Raw genomic sequence first — 17,641 nt, forward strand, 5'->3', positions numbered from 1 at the left:
TTGAATTGGATCAGCAGCAAAGCAATTGGTTAATACAGGTTAAACAAAGCATATTGGTGTTATTTTACATATTTAATTATTGCAGGTTTTCATTTGCATTTCATTGTTTTAATAAATTTTGAGGAATACTTTAGTGCAAGTGAGATGAGTAAATGCATGTTCACATTTAGTCTACAGTAACCGTCACAGCGCATACCCCCAACACTGTCTGCAGGAGGTATTTTTGTAGGCCAAAACATGGAAACGAGTTAGCATTTTAGCACTTCCGGTTCCATCATCCCGAAGTCAATGGGTTTGTTTGAATGGGTTTTTGGTTAAATGCTTGAAATAAAGTCTGTGGTGAACACAAGCTCAAGATATTTTCACATTTCATTCTACATCTTAAAATAGGCTACATCAGTAATATGAATTTTTATAGCTTTTACTTGTCTTGAAAAAGGCAGTTGCAAACAAGTGGCTAAATGAGGCTAAAGAAGCTGTCAGGGGCATTAAACGTCATCAGCCGAACAGGAACACTCGTTCATTTTTACAGCCTTGTGTTTATAATCGTGCTCTTGCAAACTATTCCAACTCAAACTTTCAGAGAAAATGTTTTGCTACGTGGTGTTGACAGTGAAGTCATGCGACAGTGGCGTAGTTCGTTTATAGACTACGTTTAGCTTTTTACTTCTGGTGATTGAATTTAGTCTTCAAAATTCATAAAAGTTTGTGAAAATGAACAAAATGTGCAAGAATCATAAACCGTTGTTGGTCACAGAGCTTATTTTCTGCCATAATCCAAAAGCTTCAATTAATGAATCCTTTTGCGATACAGTTGAGGACAGCCTTGATGCTTCGCAAAAGCCATTGGAAAAATCCTACTGGGTTTTTGTCAAGGGAACCAGGCTGACCTACAAAAATACATCATCACTGCTGCACTAAAGACATGAGTTTTGGGTGGGACTATCTGTTTGTCTGACCAATCACAGACTGTTTAACAAGTCTTTTTTTAATTTTTTTTTATTCCTTGTGGTGCAGAAATTACAGCTTTAGCTACTCTAAAAAAAATGTTAAATACCTTCTATGCATCAAATGAATGAACTGTATGAATGTTTTATGGTGTGTGATTTTTTTTCGTATCCATGGGCGTGAGAATTGCGCGTTAGAAGAACAGACACTGTCCCTTACAGAGACATCGCTCCCTCAGATCTGCAGGCCTGATCACCATCTCACGCACCATCTCCACCGTCCCAAACACCGGGTAAAGCTTCTCTGTGAACCTCTCGCTGTATGTGTAGATGTGTGCGCGCTTTTGGATGTCATAGAAGGACAGCTGCCCCTCCTCATAGTCCAGGTACACTCCCACCCTCCGCGGGATGAGCGACTGGGGCAAGAAGGTAGGCGGTGCGGTCAGGGCCTTGAGCTCGGACCCCCGCTCCAGCCTGAGGGTGAGGTATCCGCTCTGAGTGTTGAGCGGTCTGTAGCCTTTGCAGACGGCTGATTCTTTGGCCACCCCGAGACGCCAGTCACGGTCGCCCACTTCCACCTCCCAGTACCGGCGTCCTGCCGAGAAGCCCTCTGAGCCGAAACAGCACCACCAGCCGTCGAAGCGCCTCCGACTGCAGGAGACCCCGCGCCGCTCCAGGCCACACTGCATGCGCTTGCAGTCCTCAGACAGAACAAGGGCAGGGTTGGCCGTCTCTGGGTCAAAAGTCACCTCCACTGTAAAATAAGGCCGCACTATGGTTAGATTTATAATTTTAGGTTTATCTTGGAAGGTTTTCAAAAAAAGCTAGATATAAAAAAAAAAAAAAAAAAATGCCAGACTGCCAATTAAAAAGGTTTGATGCTAGGATATTCCTAAAATAATAATGAAATACTCTTATAAGTATAAAATACACAGCATACAGATAAAAATATTCTGGAAAAAATTGCCCTTTTTTTTCTACCACTACTTAAAAAATCTTTATTTTTCTCATATTGTCCACCATTTGTCATTCTGATATATATATATATATATATATATATATATATATATATATATATATGTACAGTACAGGTCAAAAGTTTGGAAACATTATGATTTTTTTATATTTTTGAAAGAAGTCTCTAATGCTTATCAAGGCTGCATTTATTTGATAAAAAAAACAGTAATATTGTGAAATATTATTACAACTTAAAATAATAGTTTTCTATTTGAATATACTTTAAAAAATAATTTATTCCTGTGATGCAAAGCATCATTACTCCAGTCTTCAGTGTCACATGTGACATCCAGTCTATCACATGATCCTTTAGAAATCATTCTAATATTCTGATTTATCATGAGTGTTGGAAACGGTTCTGCTGCCTAATATATTTGATGAATAAAAGGTTAAAAAGAACTGCATTTATTCAAAATAAAAAAATATTTTCTAATAATATAAATTTACGGTGAAGAGGGAGACAGTATGGTTACTGTTAAGTGTCCTGGTCCACACTTTATTCTCAAAATATTTTGACTTTATTCTTGAAATATTTTGAGAATAACTTGAAATACTTCAACTCTATTCTCGAAATGATACAACTTTATTATCATAATTTTTTTATTTTATTTTTTTTTACGGATTTTTTTTTAACAGATTTTTATATTTTGTATTATATATATATAATAAATGAATACTTTTATTCAGGAAGGCTGCATTAAATTGGTCAAAAGTGACGGTAAAAACAAGATATTTATGTTTCAGAATATTTCTTTATCAAATCAATGCTTTTAAACATTCAGAATCCTGAACAAAATGAATCATATTTTCGTTTAAACAAAAATATTAAGCAGTGACACATACCTGCAGCATCACATATCCAGTTCCACACTGAAACAAAGAGCAATATTTCTGTGTTACTGCATAGGATAATTTAAACTATTCCACTGATGGCCTGAATATCATTGCATTAAAATTGTGTTAAATAATTGTTTGATTGCTGAAACTATTATTCTCTCACCAATGTGTGGAATGTAGCCAGTGAAATCTAAAAAGATCAGAGAGAGAGAGAGATTACCAGAAAGCCCATTCAAGACATGCCAATCATCTTCTCAATATCCAAAGAAATTTAGGTCTGATCTAATAAAACTGCTGTATGTGATTTGAAGGAAACTACCATAAACATACTGTAAGCAATATAAGCATTGTTTTTGCAATTCCATTTGGTGCCACTAGTGGTGCAGAAATCCCTTACAGCAGCTGTAGGTAATTATCCTTCAAAAATAATTCTAAGGCATTAATGTCATTGCCTGCTCACCGATCTTCTGGGTCTTTTGTTTTTGTACCAGCCACAGTCTTGGAATGAGCTCCTGCAATGTCAATGGTGCTTGTTATTAGATCAGTTAAAAATATAAATTGCAGATTTTGAATTTTATGCAAGTCTATGAATGAGGCATTGCACCTTGTCGAGGTGTTCCCCAAGAACGAGGCCAATGAGCAGCTCCACGGCAGACTGCAGGTGTGACAGGTGACCCCGCTTCCACTGCAGCTCCACGTCATCCAACATCATCAACACCGCCTCACCCGGCCAGATACCGTGCTGGAGAGACAAACTGATAAATGACAAAGGCCGGAAGCAAAAATCATAAAATATATCTTTTTAAAACACACTTCAGAAACTGTCGCTGTTCAAAGTTTTCAGAAAAGTTTATTTGTGTGCATGTGTCACAGTGGAGTTGTTTGTAATGAGAGAAAGAGAGATGATACTTCACTAACAGTATTTACTGATATTGAGTTACACACATGATTCCTAAGAGGACTCTGAGAGATGAATGAATTATTGATTAGGCATCAGAAAGATGACGCTATATTGAAAGGATACATGTCCCAATAGACTTAAAGGTGTGTAATTTTATCGATGTTTAAATGCTTTCTCGTATCCAGGTTAATGTGTAACAACTATTAGTTAGCTATTTGAAGGTTGACTTCCTCGAAGAGTGTAAACAATGTGGCTAAGACTGAAAAAGGAAATGAAAATCCTGTCATCATTTACTCACCCAACCGGCTACCGTCAACTGTCTGGTTACCAAAATTCTTCAAAATATCTTCTTTTGTGTTCAACAGAAGAAAGAACCTCATACAGGTTTGGAACAACACGAGGGAGAGTAAATGATGACAGGATGCAGGGATGCCATCAAAACCAGGCCACTGGTTCCCTTGAAATGTTCCTATGGGTTTTTATAGTGGGGTGTTTCAATTTATGAATGAAGGTCTGTGGTAAACAACTTGATGATCCTTGAACCTCTTGCTCTCAAATGTAAACTGCACAAACTCACACCTTAAGCGCACTTATATAGTTACTTATTAGAAACGTTTTTTTTTTTTTTTTTTTTTTACAGCTTCAAAATTCACGTTTTCGATATGGGAGTGTGTAATTTACTCGAGGGAATCAGTGGCAAATTAATCTCCCAGGTTTAGACGTTATCCCTGCATTCTTAAAACATATTTCTGTTAGTTGGATAGCGGTTAATGACACAGTACACTACATTCATTTAAGTATTGTTGCGTAATGCATAATGTTTTACATACTAATAAAATTGTAGGTAGTATAAAGTGTACACTATGCAGTAAGCTAGAAGTGTTTGGCAAACCTGTCATTATTTTAAATGAAAAACTGTACAAGGCAATGGTGAGTTTCCATTTATACAGCTTAACAGGTTGTGCATGTCTCTCTCAGGTCAGTCAGTGAGGTCGTTTGTAATCAACACAGTCGGACAAGAGGATCATAGCAAGGTTAATATCCTAATACTTAATCAGAGAGCAACCCAAGACTAAGACCCATAGGCAGAGAGAGAGAGAGAGAGAGAGAGAGAGAGAGAGACAGAGAATCAGACACTTCATTTACAGCATGGATTGATATTAAATTACACATTCACAAACAAATTACCCCTGACAAAGAGATAACCATTAACCATTAATATATTTACTGATATAAGCGTATTTGCTATATAGAGCCCCACTAAACATTACCAGCCAAAAGTTTGTACATGCTTGATTGAATGTATGTTTCTCAGGATCTAACTTTTTGATATAAAGGCGTATGCTTAAATAACTGAAATTAGTTTTGTAGACAAATATAACTCCTATGAATTTCTTTCGCAAGATAAAGGTGTGTTACATGTACATGTGCTACGGTTTAAAAAGCACCCCAGGATGCATCGCATGAGTTTGTAGTGTTTGTGCAAATGTTTCTGGTCCTCACCGGGTGTCTGTTGCGCTGTCCTCTGGTCCAGTCCATGATGATCCTTTTATATGAGCCCATGTCATGCTCTCCTCCCTGCTCAAGCATGCTCAGTAAATTACTCTTCCAGTCCCGCTTTTCGGGATGCAGATCGGTATAAACTTGCATGGGCCTCTCGGTATTTTCCTGCACAGCATGTAAAAACACAAGACTTGGAATTTTATGATACTTTTATGGTGTATTTGAATTTTGTAATCTCCAGTCCCCATTCATTAACTGTATAGAAAAATGTGAGAACAATTTTTAAAATGTATCTCTTTGTGGAAGAAAGTCAGTCAAATGGCTTAACATTTTTGGGTGAACTATTCCTTTAACCCATTTAGACATTCAGGGCACGTTTACACGACAACGATGTACTACAAATGGAAACGTTTTTTGCAAACAGACGACAACGATTCCGTTCACACGGATCAGCAAAACTGATATAAATAAAAGCTGTATTATTGCACTACGCAGGCCAGTAGTTGGCAATGTCAATTTGTAAAGAAAAACTACATGCCACTGCCTATAGACTGAATACATAATACACATGACGATTCAAAACTCAGGGGCCATTTACATGTCACTGTTTTCAACTAAAAACGGAAAACTTTTAGGGCCCTATTTTAACGATCTGAAACACAAGTATCAAACGCGAAACGCAAGTAACTTTGTGGGCGGATCTCGGGCGCTGTTGCTATTATACCGGCGGGATAAATGACTTTTGCGCCCGACGCAAATCTAAAATGGGATGGTCTGAAGTAGCTACATTACTCAAAGGTGTGGTTTGGGCGTAACGTGAAATAAACCAATCAGAGCGACATCTCACATTCCCTTTAAGAGCAGGCGCGCTTGTTCCATGGCGGATTGCTATTATAACGGCGGATTTGCCAGGGGCGCGCCAGGAGCGGTTCACAGCCGAGGAGACCGACGTTCTCGTCAGGGCCGTAAAAGACAGAGAAGTGACACTGTAAGGGGATGGAGAAACACACCCAAATTAGCTTCGGTTAAACCAGCGTATAATAATTTGGGTAAATGTGTAAGCTAGATTTATGCCTATTTTTTCACATCTTCGTACAAGCGAACAGCATACAAGAGACACGGCAAGAGCGCGCAAGTGTGTTTTTCTAGAATACTCTGTTCTCCTGTTATTTCAGTGCTGCATTTTAGTCAAGGTAAGGCCATCTTCGATTCTCTGCTTATTTAGTATTTTTAACTTCACATAATTCTGTATTTTAGTTAGACGCGTTGCCACATTAAACAAACAGCCGCGAGTGAAACTTATTATTGTTGCAGTCTAATTTGCACGTAAGCCTTTGCTCCTAGCACTTTCGATTTGGCCCATTCTCGCGTCATTCACTTAATTGCCCGACCGAAACAGCATCTGTAAGAATACATATAAATTGAGGAAATTCAGATCATTCCTTCAGGACAAGCGAACAGCATACAAGAGACACGGCAAGAGCGCGCAAGTGTGTTTTTCTAGAATACTCTGTTCTCCTGTTATTTCAGTGCTGCATTTTAGTCAAGGTAAGGCCATCTTCGATTCTCTGCTTATTTAGTATTTTTAACTTCACATAATTCTGTATTTTAGTTAGACGCGTTGCCACATAAAACAAACAGCCGCGAGTGAAACTTATTATTGTTGCAGTCTAATTTGCACGTAAGCCTTTGCTCCTAGCACTTTCGATTTGGCCCATTCTCGCGTCATTCACTTAATTGCCCGACCGAAACAGCATCTGTAAGAATACATATAAATTGAGGAAATTCAGATCATTCCTTCAGGACAAGCGAACAGCATACAAGAGACACGGCAAGAGCGCGCAAGTGTGTTTTTCTAGAATACTCTGTTCTCCTGTTATTTCAGTGCTGCATTTTAGTCAAGGTAAGGCCATCTTCGATTCTCTGCTTATTTAGTATTTTTAACTTCACATAATTCTGTATTTTAGTTAGACGCGTTGCCACATTAAACAAACAGCCGCGAGTGAAACTTATTATTGTTGCAGTCTAATTTGCACGTAAGCCTTTGCTCCTAGCACTTTCGATTTGGCCCATTCTCGCGTCATTCACTTAATTGCCCGACCGAAACAGCATCTGTAAGAATACATATAAATTGAGGAAATTCAGATCATTCCTTCAGGACAAGCGAACAGCATACAAGAGACACGGCAAGAGCGCGCAAGTGTGTTTTTCTAGAATACTCTGTTCTCCTGTTATTTCAGTGCTGCATTTTAGTCAAGGTAAGGCCATCTTCGATTCTCTGCTTATTTAGTATTTTTAACTTCACATAATTCTGTATTTTAGTTAGACGCGTTGCCACATTAAACAAACAGCCGCGAGTGAAACTTATTATTGTTGCAGTCTAATTTGCACGTAAGCCTTTGCTCCTAGCACTTTCGATTTGGCCCATTCTCGCGTCATTCACTTAATTGCCCGACCGAAACAGCATCTGTAAGAATACATATAAATTGAGGAAATTCAGATCATTCCTTCAGGACAAGCGAACAGCATACAAGAGACACGGCAAGAGCGCGCAAGTGTGTTTTTCTAGAATACTCTGTTCTCCTGTTATTTCAGTGCTGCATTTTAGTCAAGGTAAGGCCATCTTCGATTCTCTGCTTATTTAGTATTTTTAACTTCACATAATTCTGTATTTTAGTTAGACGCGTTGCCACATTAAACAAACAGCCGCGAGTGAAACTTATTATTGTTGCAGTCTAATTTGCACGTAAGCCTTTGCTCCTAGCACTTTCGATTTGGCCCATTCTCGCGTCATTCACTTAATTGCCCGACCGAAACAGCATCTGTAAGAATACATATAAATTGAGGAAATTCAGATCATTCCTTCAGGACAAGCGAACAGCATACAAGAGACACGGCAAGAGCGCGCAAGTGTGTTTTTCTAGAATACTCTGTTCTCCTGTTATTTCAGTGCTGCATTTTAGTCAAGGTAAGGCCATCTTCGATTCTCTGCTTATTTAGTATTTTTAACTTCACATAATTCTGTATTTTAGTTAGACGCGTTGCCACATTAAACAAACAGCCGCGAGTGAAACTTATTATTGTTGCAGTCTAATTTGCACGTAAGCCTTTGCTCCTAGCACTTTCGATTTGGCCCATTCTCGCGTCATTCACTTAATTGCCCGACCGAAACAGCATCTGTAAGAATACATATAAATTGAGGAAATTCAGATCATTCCTTCAGGACAAGCGAACAGCATACAAGAGACACGGCAAGAGCGCGCAAGTGTGTTTTTCTAGAATACTCTGTTCTCCTGTTATTTCAGTGCTGCATTTTAGTCAAGGTAAGGCCATCTTCGATTCTCTGCTTATTTAGTATTTTTAACTTCACATAATTCTGTATTTTAGTTAGACGCGTTGCCACATTAAACAAACAGCCGCGAGTGAAACTTATTATTGTTGCAGTCTAATTCAGCAACCCCCGCTGCTCTTTCTAGCAATTTCTCCTTCTCCCACTCCCCTCGCCAGTCTGGGAGAGGTGGGGGTACAGGGCTTCTCGTTTCTAACTATTGCAAATACTCCACGCTCTCTTCTCTATGCAACAACAACTCATTTGAATATCATGCTATTACACTTACAACTCCCATTAAGATCCATATTGTAGTCATTTATCGCTCCCCAGGTCAGCTGGGTAACTTTGTAGATGAGCTGGATGTGCTGCTGTCCACTTTCCCTGAGGACGGCACCCCACTTCTAGTCTTCGGTGACTTCAACATCCATCTCGAAAAGCCGCATGCAACAGACTTCATCTCTCTCCTAACCTCTTTCGATCTCAAACGACTCATCACCTCAGGTACTCACAAATCAGGCAACCAACTGGACCTGGTTTACACACGCAACTGCACCACAGAGAACATTTTGGTGAGACCCCTCCATGTTTCAGATCATTTCCTCATTACTTTCAGCCTACAACTCTCTACCCCTGCACCACCAACCCCACCACCAGTCACTTTCAGGCAAAACCTGCGCTCACTTTCCCCCTCCCATCTTTCCTCTGCCGTGTCATCTTCTCTTCCCCCACCCTCACAATTCTCATCTCTGGATGTGAATACCGCAACGGACACCTTATGCTCCACTCTAACCTCTTCTCTAGACATTCTCTGCCCTCTCTCCTCCAGGCCAGCACGCGCTACTCCCTCCAACCCCTGGTTGTCTGAGGTTCTTCGTGAACACCGGACCAAACTCAGGGCAGCGGAGAGGAAATGGAACAAATCAAAAGATGCATCTGACCTGAGTATGTATCAATCTCTCCTCTCGTCCTTTTCTGTTGATGTTCATGTGGCAAAATCTTCTTACTTCCACAACAAGATCAACAGTTCCTCCAACACACGATCACTCTTCAAGACATTCAACTCCCTCCTCTGTCCACCCCCACCACCGCCCGCCTCCTCCCTAACTGCTGACGATTTTGCGAACTTCTTCACCAACAAAACAACAGCTATCAGCAGTCAGTTCTCAGCACCACACACACAGGAACCCAGACCGACCCCTTCCACAGCCAATATTCCTCTGTCCTCCTTTTCCTCGCTAACCGAGGAAGAAGTATCTACACTTCTCCTCTCCAGTCATCCTACCACCTGCCCTCTAGACCCCATCCCCTCACACCTTCTACAAGCCATCTCTCCCATACTTCTACCATCACTCACACACATCATCAACTCATCCCTCCATACTGGCACTTTCCCCACAGCTTTCAAGCAGGCTCGGGTTACTCCACTGCTTAAAAAAACAACGCTAAACACATCATCTGTAGAAAATTACAGACCTATCTCTCTTCTACCATTCATTGCGAAAACACTTGAAAGAGCTGTTTTCAACCAAGTAACATCCTTCTTGTCTCTAAACAACCAGCTAGATGTCAACCAATCTGGCTTCAAGAAAGGGCATTCAACTGAGACTGCACTACTGTCAGTCACAGAAGCCCTACGGATCGCAAAAGCTGCTTCCAAATCTTCAGTCCTCATTCTCCTGGATCTGTCTGCTGCCTTCGACACAGTGAATCATCAGATCCTTATGTCCAGCCTCTCAGCACTGGGCATCACAGGAACTCCTCTCCACTGGTTCGAGTCCTATCTCACAGGTAGGTCCTTCAGGGTCGCATGGAGAGGCGAGGTATCCAGAGCACATCAGCTGACCACAGGTGTTCCTCAGGGTTCAGTTCTTGGTCCCCTCCTCTTCTCCATCTACACCACATCACTGGGACACATCATACAGGCACACGGCTTCTCCTACCACTGCTATGCTGATGACACACAGCTCCTCCTCTCGTTTCAACCAGATGATCCCACAGTAGCTGCACGGATATCAAGCTGTCTGGCGGACATCTCCACATGGATGAAGGAACATCACCTGCAGCTCAACCTGGCAAAGACTGAGCTTCTCGTCCTCCCTGCCAATCCGTCTCTACAGCACGACTACACCATCCAGCTAGAGTCATCATCAATCACCCCATCAAGGTCGGTCAGAAACCTTGGAGCAACGTTTGATGACCAGCTGACCTTCACAGATCACATTTCAAAGACAGCTCGATCATGCAGGTTTGCACTGCACAACATCAGGAAGATCAGGCCTTTCCTAACTGAGCATGCAACACAACTTCTCGTCCAGGCCCTGGTCATTTCTAGGCTTGACTACTGTAATGCTCTTCTGGCTGGACTTCCAGCATGTGCAACAAAACCCCTACAGTTGATCCAGAATGCTGCAGCTCGCCTTGTCTTCAACGAGCCCAAGAGGGCACACGTCACTCCACTGTTCATCTCTCTGCACTGGCTACCTCTCGCTGCTCGCATCAAGTTCAAGGCATTGACGCTTGCTTACAGATCTGTCACAGGCTCAGCTCCCTCCTACTTTCACTCACTCCTACAAGCCTACATCCCTACCAGACGCCTACGATCGGAAAACGAGCGACGCCTCGTGGTTCCATCACAGAGAGCCACAAAATCACTCTCCAGAACATTCTCATTCACAGTTCCATGCTGGTGGAACGCACTCCCCTCCCTCATCCGGAAAGCAGAATCCCTGACAACATTCAAAAGACAGCTGAAAACCCATCTCTTCCGTGAGCACTTAACCTCATAAAAAAAAAAAAAAAAAAAATCCTTTCCCTTTGAAACATCACTTATCAGGCTTATGCTACTCTGAATAATGTCTGAACTTCGTATTTTGAGCACTCCTTGCGTTGTTGTTGTTGTTTTTGCCTCTTTTAGATGACTCGCTTATTTAGTCCTAATTTGTAAGTCGCTTTGGATAAAAGCGTCTGCTAAATGACTAAATGTAAAATGTAAATGTCTTCGTAATAAACGTATGTAAACTTAATAAACCCTTAATGCAATTCACCCTTTGCCCGGGAGTTTAATTGACAGGCGATCTGACCAATCATCATTTTTTCCAACAAACAAACCAGACAGGAAAGTTAGTAGATTACCGTCGGTGGTCTTGAACTTGAAAATGGTGCATATTGACATCTTTCTGCAGTTGAAACACATACCTTCTGATGTTCATTCATGTATATTTTGTGCTAGTAGGAAGAGATGATTGAGGCGCTACAGCGATCTGTCACTTCACATTAAAGAACCACAAAATTATATTTATTGTTTGAATTCCTTAAAAAATGTTTTTTTTTTAAAGCTTAGACTTTCTTTCGTATCAAAAGTAACCTGCTCTGTCTTGTTTGTCGGCGCGTTGTTAGTGTCCTCTTTGCGCTTTGCTCCGAACATGATGTGTGACATGAGAGTGCCATGGTTTGTTGGACGTAGCAACAGTAACTGGGGGGAGGGTCTTTGTGAAGGGTCAATTTCAATTTTCCAACATGTTTGATTCAGTATCACTGATTCTGAAAATAATTGCCTCAGTAACTAGAGGCCTATTCAGCCCCTTGAGCTGACATTTATGACGCAGTAAACTTTTTAATAAACAGCCCGTGTCTGACTCAAATCAATTACTTTGATTTCTCAGACGAAATGTGCTGACAACAAGCTTTTTTAAAAGTACACTAAATCCGAGAGGCGGACGCCCTGGAGCGAACTACAGCTCAACACTTTTCTCAAGGACACAAAAGTGCTGCGGACTACAGTATAACATAACTTACAAACAAACCATGATTAGAGCTTGATCCTTTGAAAACTGACACAGAATTTTAAACCCTTAAGCCACTGGACCTGTCAGTCAGCCTGATATAAACAGACTAGCTGGTTACTATGGGGACTGGTGGCACTTTGAGTCTAAAGCAGGATTTTATCTAAATATAACACACGGTTCTAACCAACCAACATCAGCCAGTAATTAAAGTCATGCAGATCCTGAGAAATAACAGCTGTCTGAAAAACAGTGTGTATCTCCTATTGGATGCAGATAAATTAATACAGGAGGGTGAGTTTATTTGCTGAGGAACAGGGTTGGCACCATTCAAAAAATGAACTGAAAATGTTTGTTACCATTCTATTTATATCCTGAACTAGAATTTAGGTAGAAAATCAGATGAAAAATTATCATTTAAATTTAAGGAAGTAAATTTAAAATTAATTTAACTGCTTTGTTTTATATACAAAAATGTTATAATAAAATATTAATCGTAAAATTTTTAGTATGAGTTACCCATAAATTATTATTATACACACACAACATAAGGGACATTTATATTTTATTATAAATTAAATTTTATTAAGAAATTAATTTTAAACTTTTATAATGTATATACAACCATTCAAAAGTTTGGGGTCAGTAAGTTTTTTTTTTTTTAAAGAGATTAATATTTATTCAGCAATGACACATTAAATTGATAAAAGGAGAAAGTAAAGACATTTACAATGTTGCAAAATATTTCTATTTCATATAAATGCTGTTCTTCTGAACTTTCTATTCATCAAAGAATCCTGAGAAAAAGTATCAAGGTTTACACAAAAATATTAAACAGCACAAATGTTTTCAACACTGATAACAATCAGAAATGTTTCTTGAGCAGCAAATAATCATATTAGAATTATTTATTTATGAAGCTGAAAATTCAGCTTTACCGTCACAGGAATAAATTACATTTCAAAATATATTCAAATAAAAAACAGTTATTTGAAATTGCAATAATATTTTAGAATATTAGTGTTTTTACTGTATTTTTTGATTAAATAAATGCAGCCTTAGTGAGCATAAGAGACTTCTTTCAAAAACATTCAAAAAATCTTACTGACCCCAAACTTTTGAATGGTAGTGCATACAATTATAATTAAACTTGTATGCACTTACTAGTATAAAATTACAATTGTATATTAAATAGGGCTGTCAATCGATTAAAATTTTTAATCGCGATTAATCGCATGGTTGTCATGAGTTAACTCGCGATTAATCGCATTTAATCGCACATTTTTTATTTGTTCTAAATATACCTTAAATTAATACTTTTCAAGTTTGTAATACTCTAATCAACGTGGGCATTGATAAATATAGATGCTTTATGCAAATGTATGTTTATTATTGAAACCATAGTCAATATAGCATGAAGACGAGACATGTTTCAAAGGTCATAGATGTTTTTCAAAGAACTTGTTCATGTCTATTAGACACATGTAGAAAGAAAAAAGAAATACCAGGTTCCCATTACTTCTCTTTCTTTGCACTGAGCAATTTACTAACACAAACATGTTTAGATTTTTGCATGACAGGGCAGCTCTTCTGAAAATGCAAAAATGTACATTTAGCATTTATTATTACATTGTAGTTTGTCTCTCTCTGTTCCCATTTTGATGAAGCTAAATTCTCAATACATTCTCAATAAAACGTATATTTTACTGTTTCTGTTGTCAAACAACGGAATGAATTTGAAATGGTGACTGAAACGCGACCAAATAAACATAACCAGCTCTCCCTTCCAAGACGTTAATCTGCACAAAAATTCTGATAATCGAGCCGTCGTCTGGTGAAATCAAATACACATAAGCTAAAGACAATATCCGTGCTCTGATTTCGGCTATAATTGTAAAATTAGAGAAGCAACATAATATCTGTGTTTAACTGAATTAAAGCGCTGCTCCTCCGCGTGAGACGCAGAGAGAGAGAGAGAGAGAGAGAGCGAGAGAGAGAGAGGCGCGCGCGCGTGCTGGGAGAGCAGTACCGGCGGTACCGGTATATTCTCAGAAACTAAATAAGGTTTGGGCGCTTTGTTGAAGGGAAAAAAAATCGCTAAAGGGGTCTGCAATGTGGCTAAGTTGCCAACACTGTGTATCTGCATTTCTCCAACTAGGTTTTGGGTCACGGGTCAAACAGAAAATACGCGCTGCGTTAATCGTCCGTTAAAAAAATTAGTGCCGTTAATATGATTTTGCGTTAACGCGTTATTAACGCGCTAAATTTGACAGCCCTAATATTAAATAAAAATTTCAATAATATTTTTCTACAATCAGCTAGTCTGTTATATATACATGAATAAATGTAATCAGTTACAGTGCTATGCATAAGTTTAGACACCCATGCTAAAGTTGACTAAAAAGAGGAATAAAAAATCATCTTTTGGAAATTGAACTTAATGCCTTAATAAAAAAAAAAAAAGGAAAAATCCAACCTTTAAGGACACCAATTTTCTTTGTGAATGAATAATGTATCGTAAATAAATAAATGTTCTTCCTTAAAATACAGGGTGCATAAGTTTGGACACCCCTATGTTAAATTCCCATAGAGGCAGGCAGATTTTTATTTTTAAAGGCCAGTTACTTCATGGATCCAGGATACTATGCATCCTGATAAAGTTCCCTTGGCCTTTGGAATTAAAATAGCCCCACATCATCACATAGCCTTCACCATACCTAGAGATTGGCATGGTTTTATTTCAGTTAGCCTAATAGCTGGTTTGATTTGCATTGAGAGATGATCTTATAGAAAGTACTCCATGCCAATCTCTAGGTATGGTGAAGGCTATGTGATGATGTGGGGCTATTTTAATCCCAAAGACCAAGGGAACTTTATCAGGATGCATAGTATCCAAAAAATTAATAATAAAAAAAAATACTTAAAAATAAAAATCTGCCTGCCTCTATGGGAATTTAACATAGGGCTGTCCAAACTTATGCACCCTGTATTTTAAGGAAGAACATTTATTTATTTACGATACATTATTCAGACACAAAGAAAATTGGTGCCCTTAAAGGTTGGATTTTTCCAAATCTTTTTAATTAAGGCATTAAGTACAATTTCCAAAAGATGATTTTTTATTCCTCTTTTTAGTCAACTTTAGCATGGGTGTCTAAACTTATGCATAGCACCGTATATGGACCATGACAGAATAAGTAATCTATTTTAGTCTTTATGAAGCAGCTTATAGATAGAGATAGAAGATATAAACCTTAAACAGGACACATAAGAATAGATCTGTTCTCTAAATTCTTGTTGTGTGTTGCAATTCAGTAAATTCCTCTGCCTGTGACTGAGTTCATGTTCTCTAACCTTCATCTCCAGAACGTTGGCGGTCTCCACAATAAACTCTCGACAGGCGTGCGGAGGCCACACGTCCTCTCCGGTCCAGATGTGAGCCAGAATATCTGACCTCTGAAAGACATCAGCATTAAAGGTTCCAACAGAGTTTGAAAATGTGTGTAGACATCTATTGGAAATCTCTGAGCTGATGGCAGTGAATTCATTCATTGATCCTGGCTAAAGAAAAGCCAGGCACAATGCAATAATATATTTGTCTCACCTGACAGATCCTGTTGAGTTCTCGTGCGAGCTCCATTATAAACAGCTGACTCTCAGTTAATGGCTCTTTCTTTACTTGTTTCACTCTTTTCCGCGTCTCCTGTGCAGAGATTTGGAAACTATGGAGTAACTGAAGCTACACCAGGGAATATAATAGCTGAACTTTTATATTCAATTTTTTTCTGAAAGTCATGAACATTTCTACCACATCTCAAATAATGCAACTGTGTCTGATAACATGAAATGACAGTTAAACATGTTGGATTATAACTGCCGACTCCTTTGTCTACATTATGTATCCTCCATACTAGAGCTGCAAAATTAATTGTTAAAAGATTGCAATCTCAATTCAAACACCCATGCAATCTTATTCCTAAATGACAACAATTCGGCTGTCAGTGAATTATTTAAAAAAATCACAGTGGAACATTTAAATCTGTGTTTGCGCCACGGCTGAGCCAGAGAGCAGCTGTCACTTATAGGTATGAAACAGCTTCACAAACATCTTTTCAAAGTATCATTATTTCTGTGTTATAAAATATTCAATTTATCACAGAAGAACTGGGATAAAAGTTATAGTTCAGATATAAACTGAGGTCTACGGAAACAATCAAGATGGCGCTTCAAATATATGCTTGTATGATTATAATGATTGTATCCAGTAATGAAACAAGTGAAGAAGCCCTTTTATGACCGAGTCATTGAATCATTCATTCAAGAGATTCGCTCAAAAACACTGATTCATCCAGACAGTAATGAAACAAGTGAAGTATTTGACTGAGTCATTGAATCATTCATTCAAACTGATTTTTCAAATCAGAATCAGATTTTTTAATAAAAAAAAGTATACTACTTTAATAGCAGGCAAAATTGTTATGGTGGTGGTGGAAATTATGGCACAAATAAGTTAGTTTTAATAAAAATCAACTCATCTGACATACAATAGTGGCCAAAAGTGATGTCAGGCCTAGGAAAATTGACATCTTCAACCTTTATTCAAATATTATTAAAAATGTTTTAAAGATTTTGTGAGCATATTGCGTTGTTGTGCTTGGAGTCAATTGTTTTATTTGTGATACCGCAATGAAACACGCCAAATTGTACGGACATAATTTTTGGTAACACTTTATTTTAAGGTGATGTAGTTAAACGTTACTACATGTACTACTATAGTAATAGTAATAACTATACCCAACTAACCCTAACCATATCTCGAGTCTATAGTAAGTACATGTAGTTAATTCATGTTACTCAGTACTTATTTGAGTAAGTACAATAACTATCACCATAAAGTAAAGTGTAACCTAGTTTTTAATGCAAAACTGATTGTTGTATAGTCAATGTATGCTTTTTCCTTAGAGCTTTTTGTTTTTCTTTAGATTGTTTTTTTTTTCATGTACTTTGTCACATTATTACCTCAACCAAGTTCAATGTTTTGTTATTCCCTCAAATTTAAAATATATATATATATATATTTTTTCCTCATATTTTGATGGTACTTGAACTTATAGGGACATTAAAAGCAATGACATCACTTTTGGCCACTGCTGCACACGTGCCTGTCACTGGAAAAAAGCCCTGATTTTTATGAATTTTACTGATAAACCCTTTGATGAAATGAATGAATGACACACTGTACCTTGAGACGAAACTTGAGCTTCTTCGCTGGCTCAATGAGGAACTGAAGGCAATCCTTCATCATATCGGCAGGCTGACGTGA

At 38.5% G+C, this 17,641-nt stretch overlaps 1 protein-coding gene across 1 annotated transcript; it reads right to left on the reverse strand.

Annotated features, from left to right (window-relative positions):
* Positions 1–734: 734 nt before the first annotated feature.
* LOC308680722 (uncharacterized protein) lies at positions 735–17,635 on the reverse strand. Its single transcript, XM_081349002.1, has 9 exons — positions 17,561–17,635; positions 15,923–16,021; positions 15,673–15,774; positions 5,206–5,370; positions 3,406–3,543; positions 3,262–3,313; positions 2,965–2,991; positions 2,808–2,834; positions 735–1,701 (listed from the first exon to the last, which is right to left on the reverse strand). The coding sequence occupies exons 1-9, from the start codon at positions 17,621–17,623 to the stop codon at positions 1,142–1,144; spliced, it is 1,233 nt and encodes a 410-aa protein (XP_081205128.1). The 5' UTR covers positions 17,624–17,635; the 3' UTR covers positions 735–1,141.
* Positions 17,636–17,641: the final 6 nt, after the last annotated feature.

Source organism: Scardinius erythrophthalmus (genome assembly GCF_964197995.2).
Source record: "Scardinius erythrophthalmus genome assembly, chromosome: 20".
NCBI classification, from domain to species: Eukaryota; Metazoa; Chordata; class Actinopteri; order Cypriniformes; family Leuciscidae; genus Scardinius; species Scardinius erythrophthalmus.

Excerpts from the sequence above, each read along its gene's own strand:
- LOC308680722 (XM_081349002.1), bottom strand. The coding sequence starts at position 17,623 with ATGATGAAGGATTGCCTTCAGTTCCTCATTGAGCCAGCGAAGAAGCTC. Across the intron at positions 2,992-3,261 it reads ACAAAAGACCCAGAAGATCG|ATTTCACTGGCTACATTCCA; the intron begins GTGAGCAGGCAA and ends TGATCTTTTTAG. Across the intron at positions 1,702-2,807 it reads CTGGATATGTGATGCTGCAG|TGGAGGTGACTTTTGACCCA; the intron begins GTATGTGTCACT and ends CTTATTTTACAG.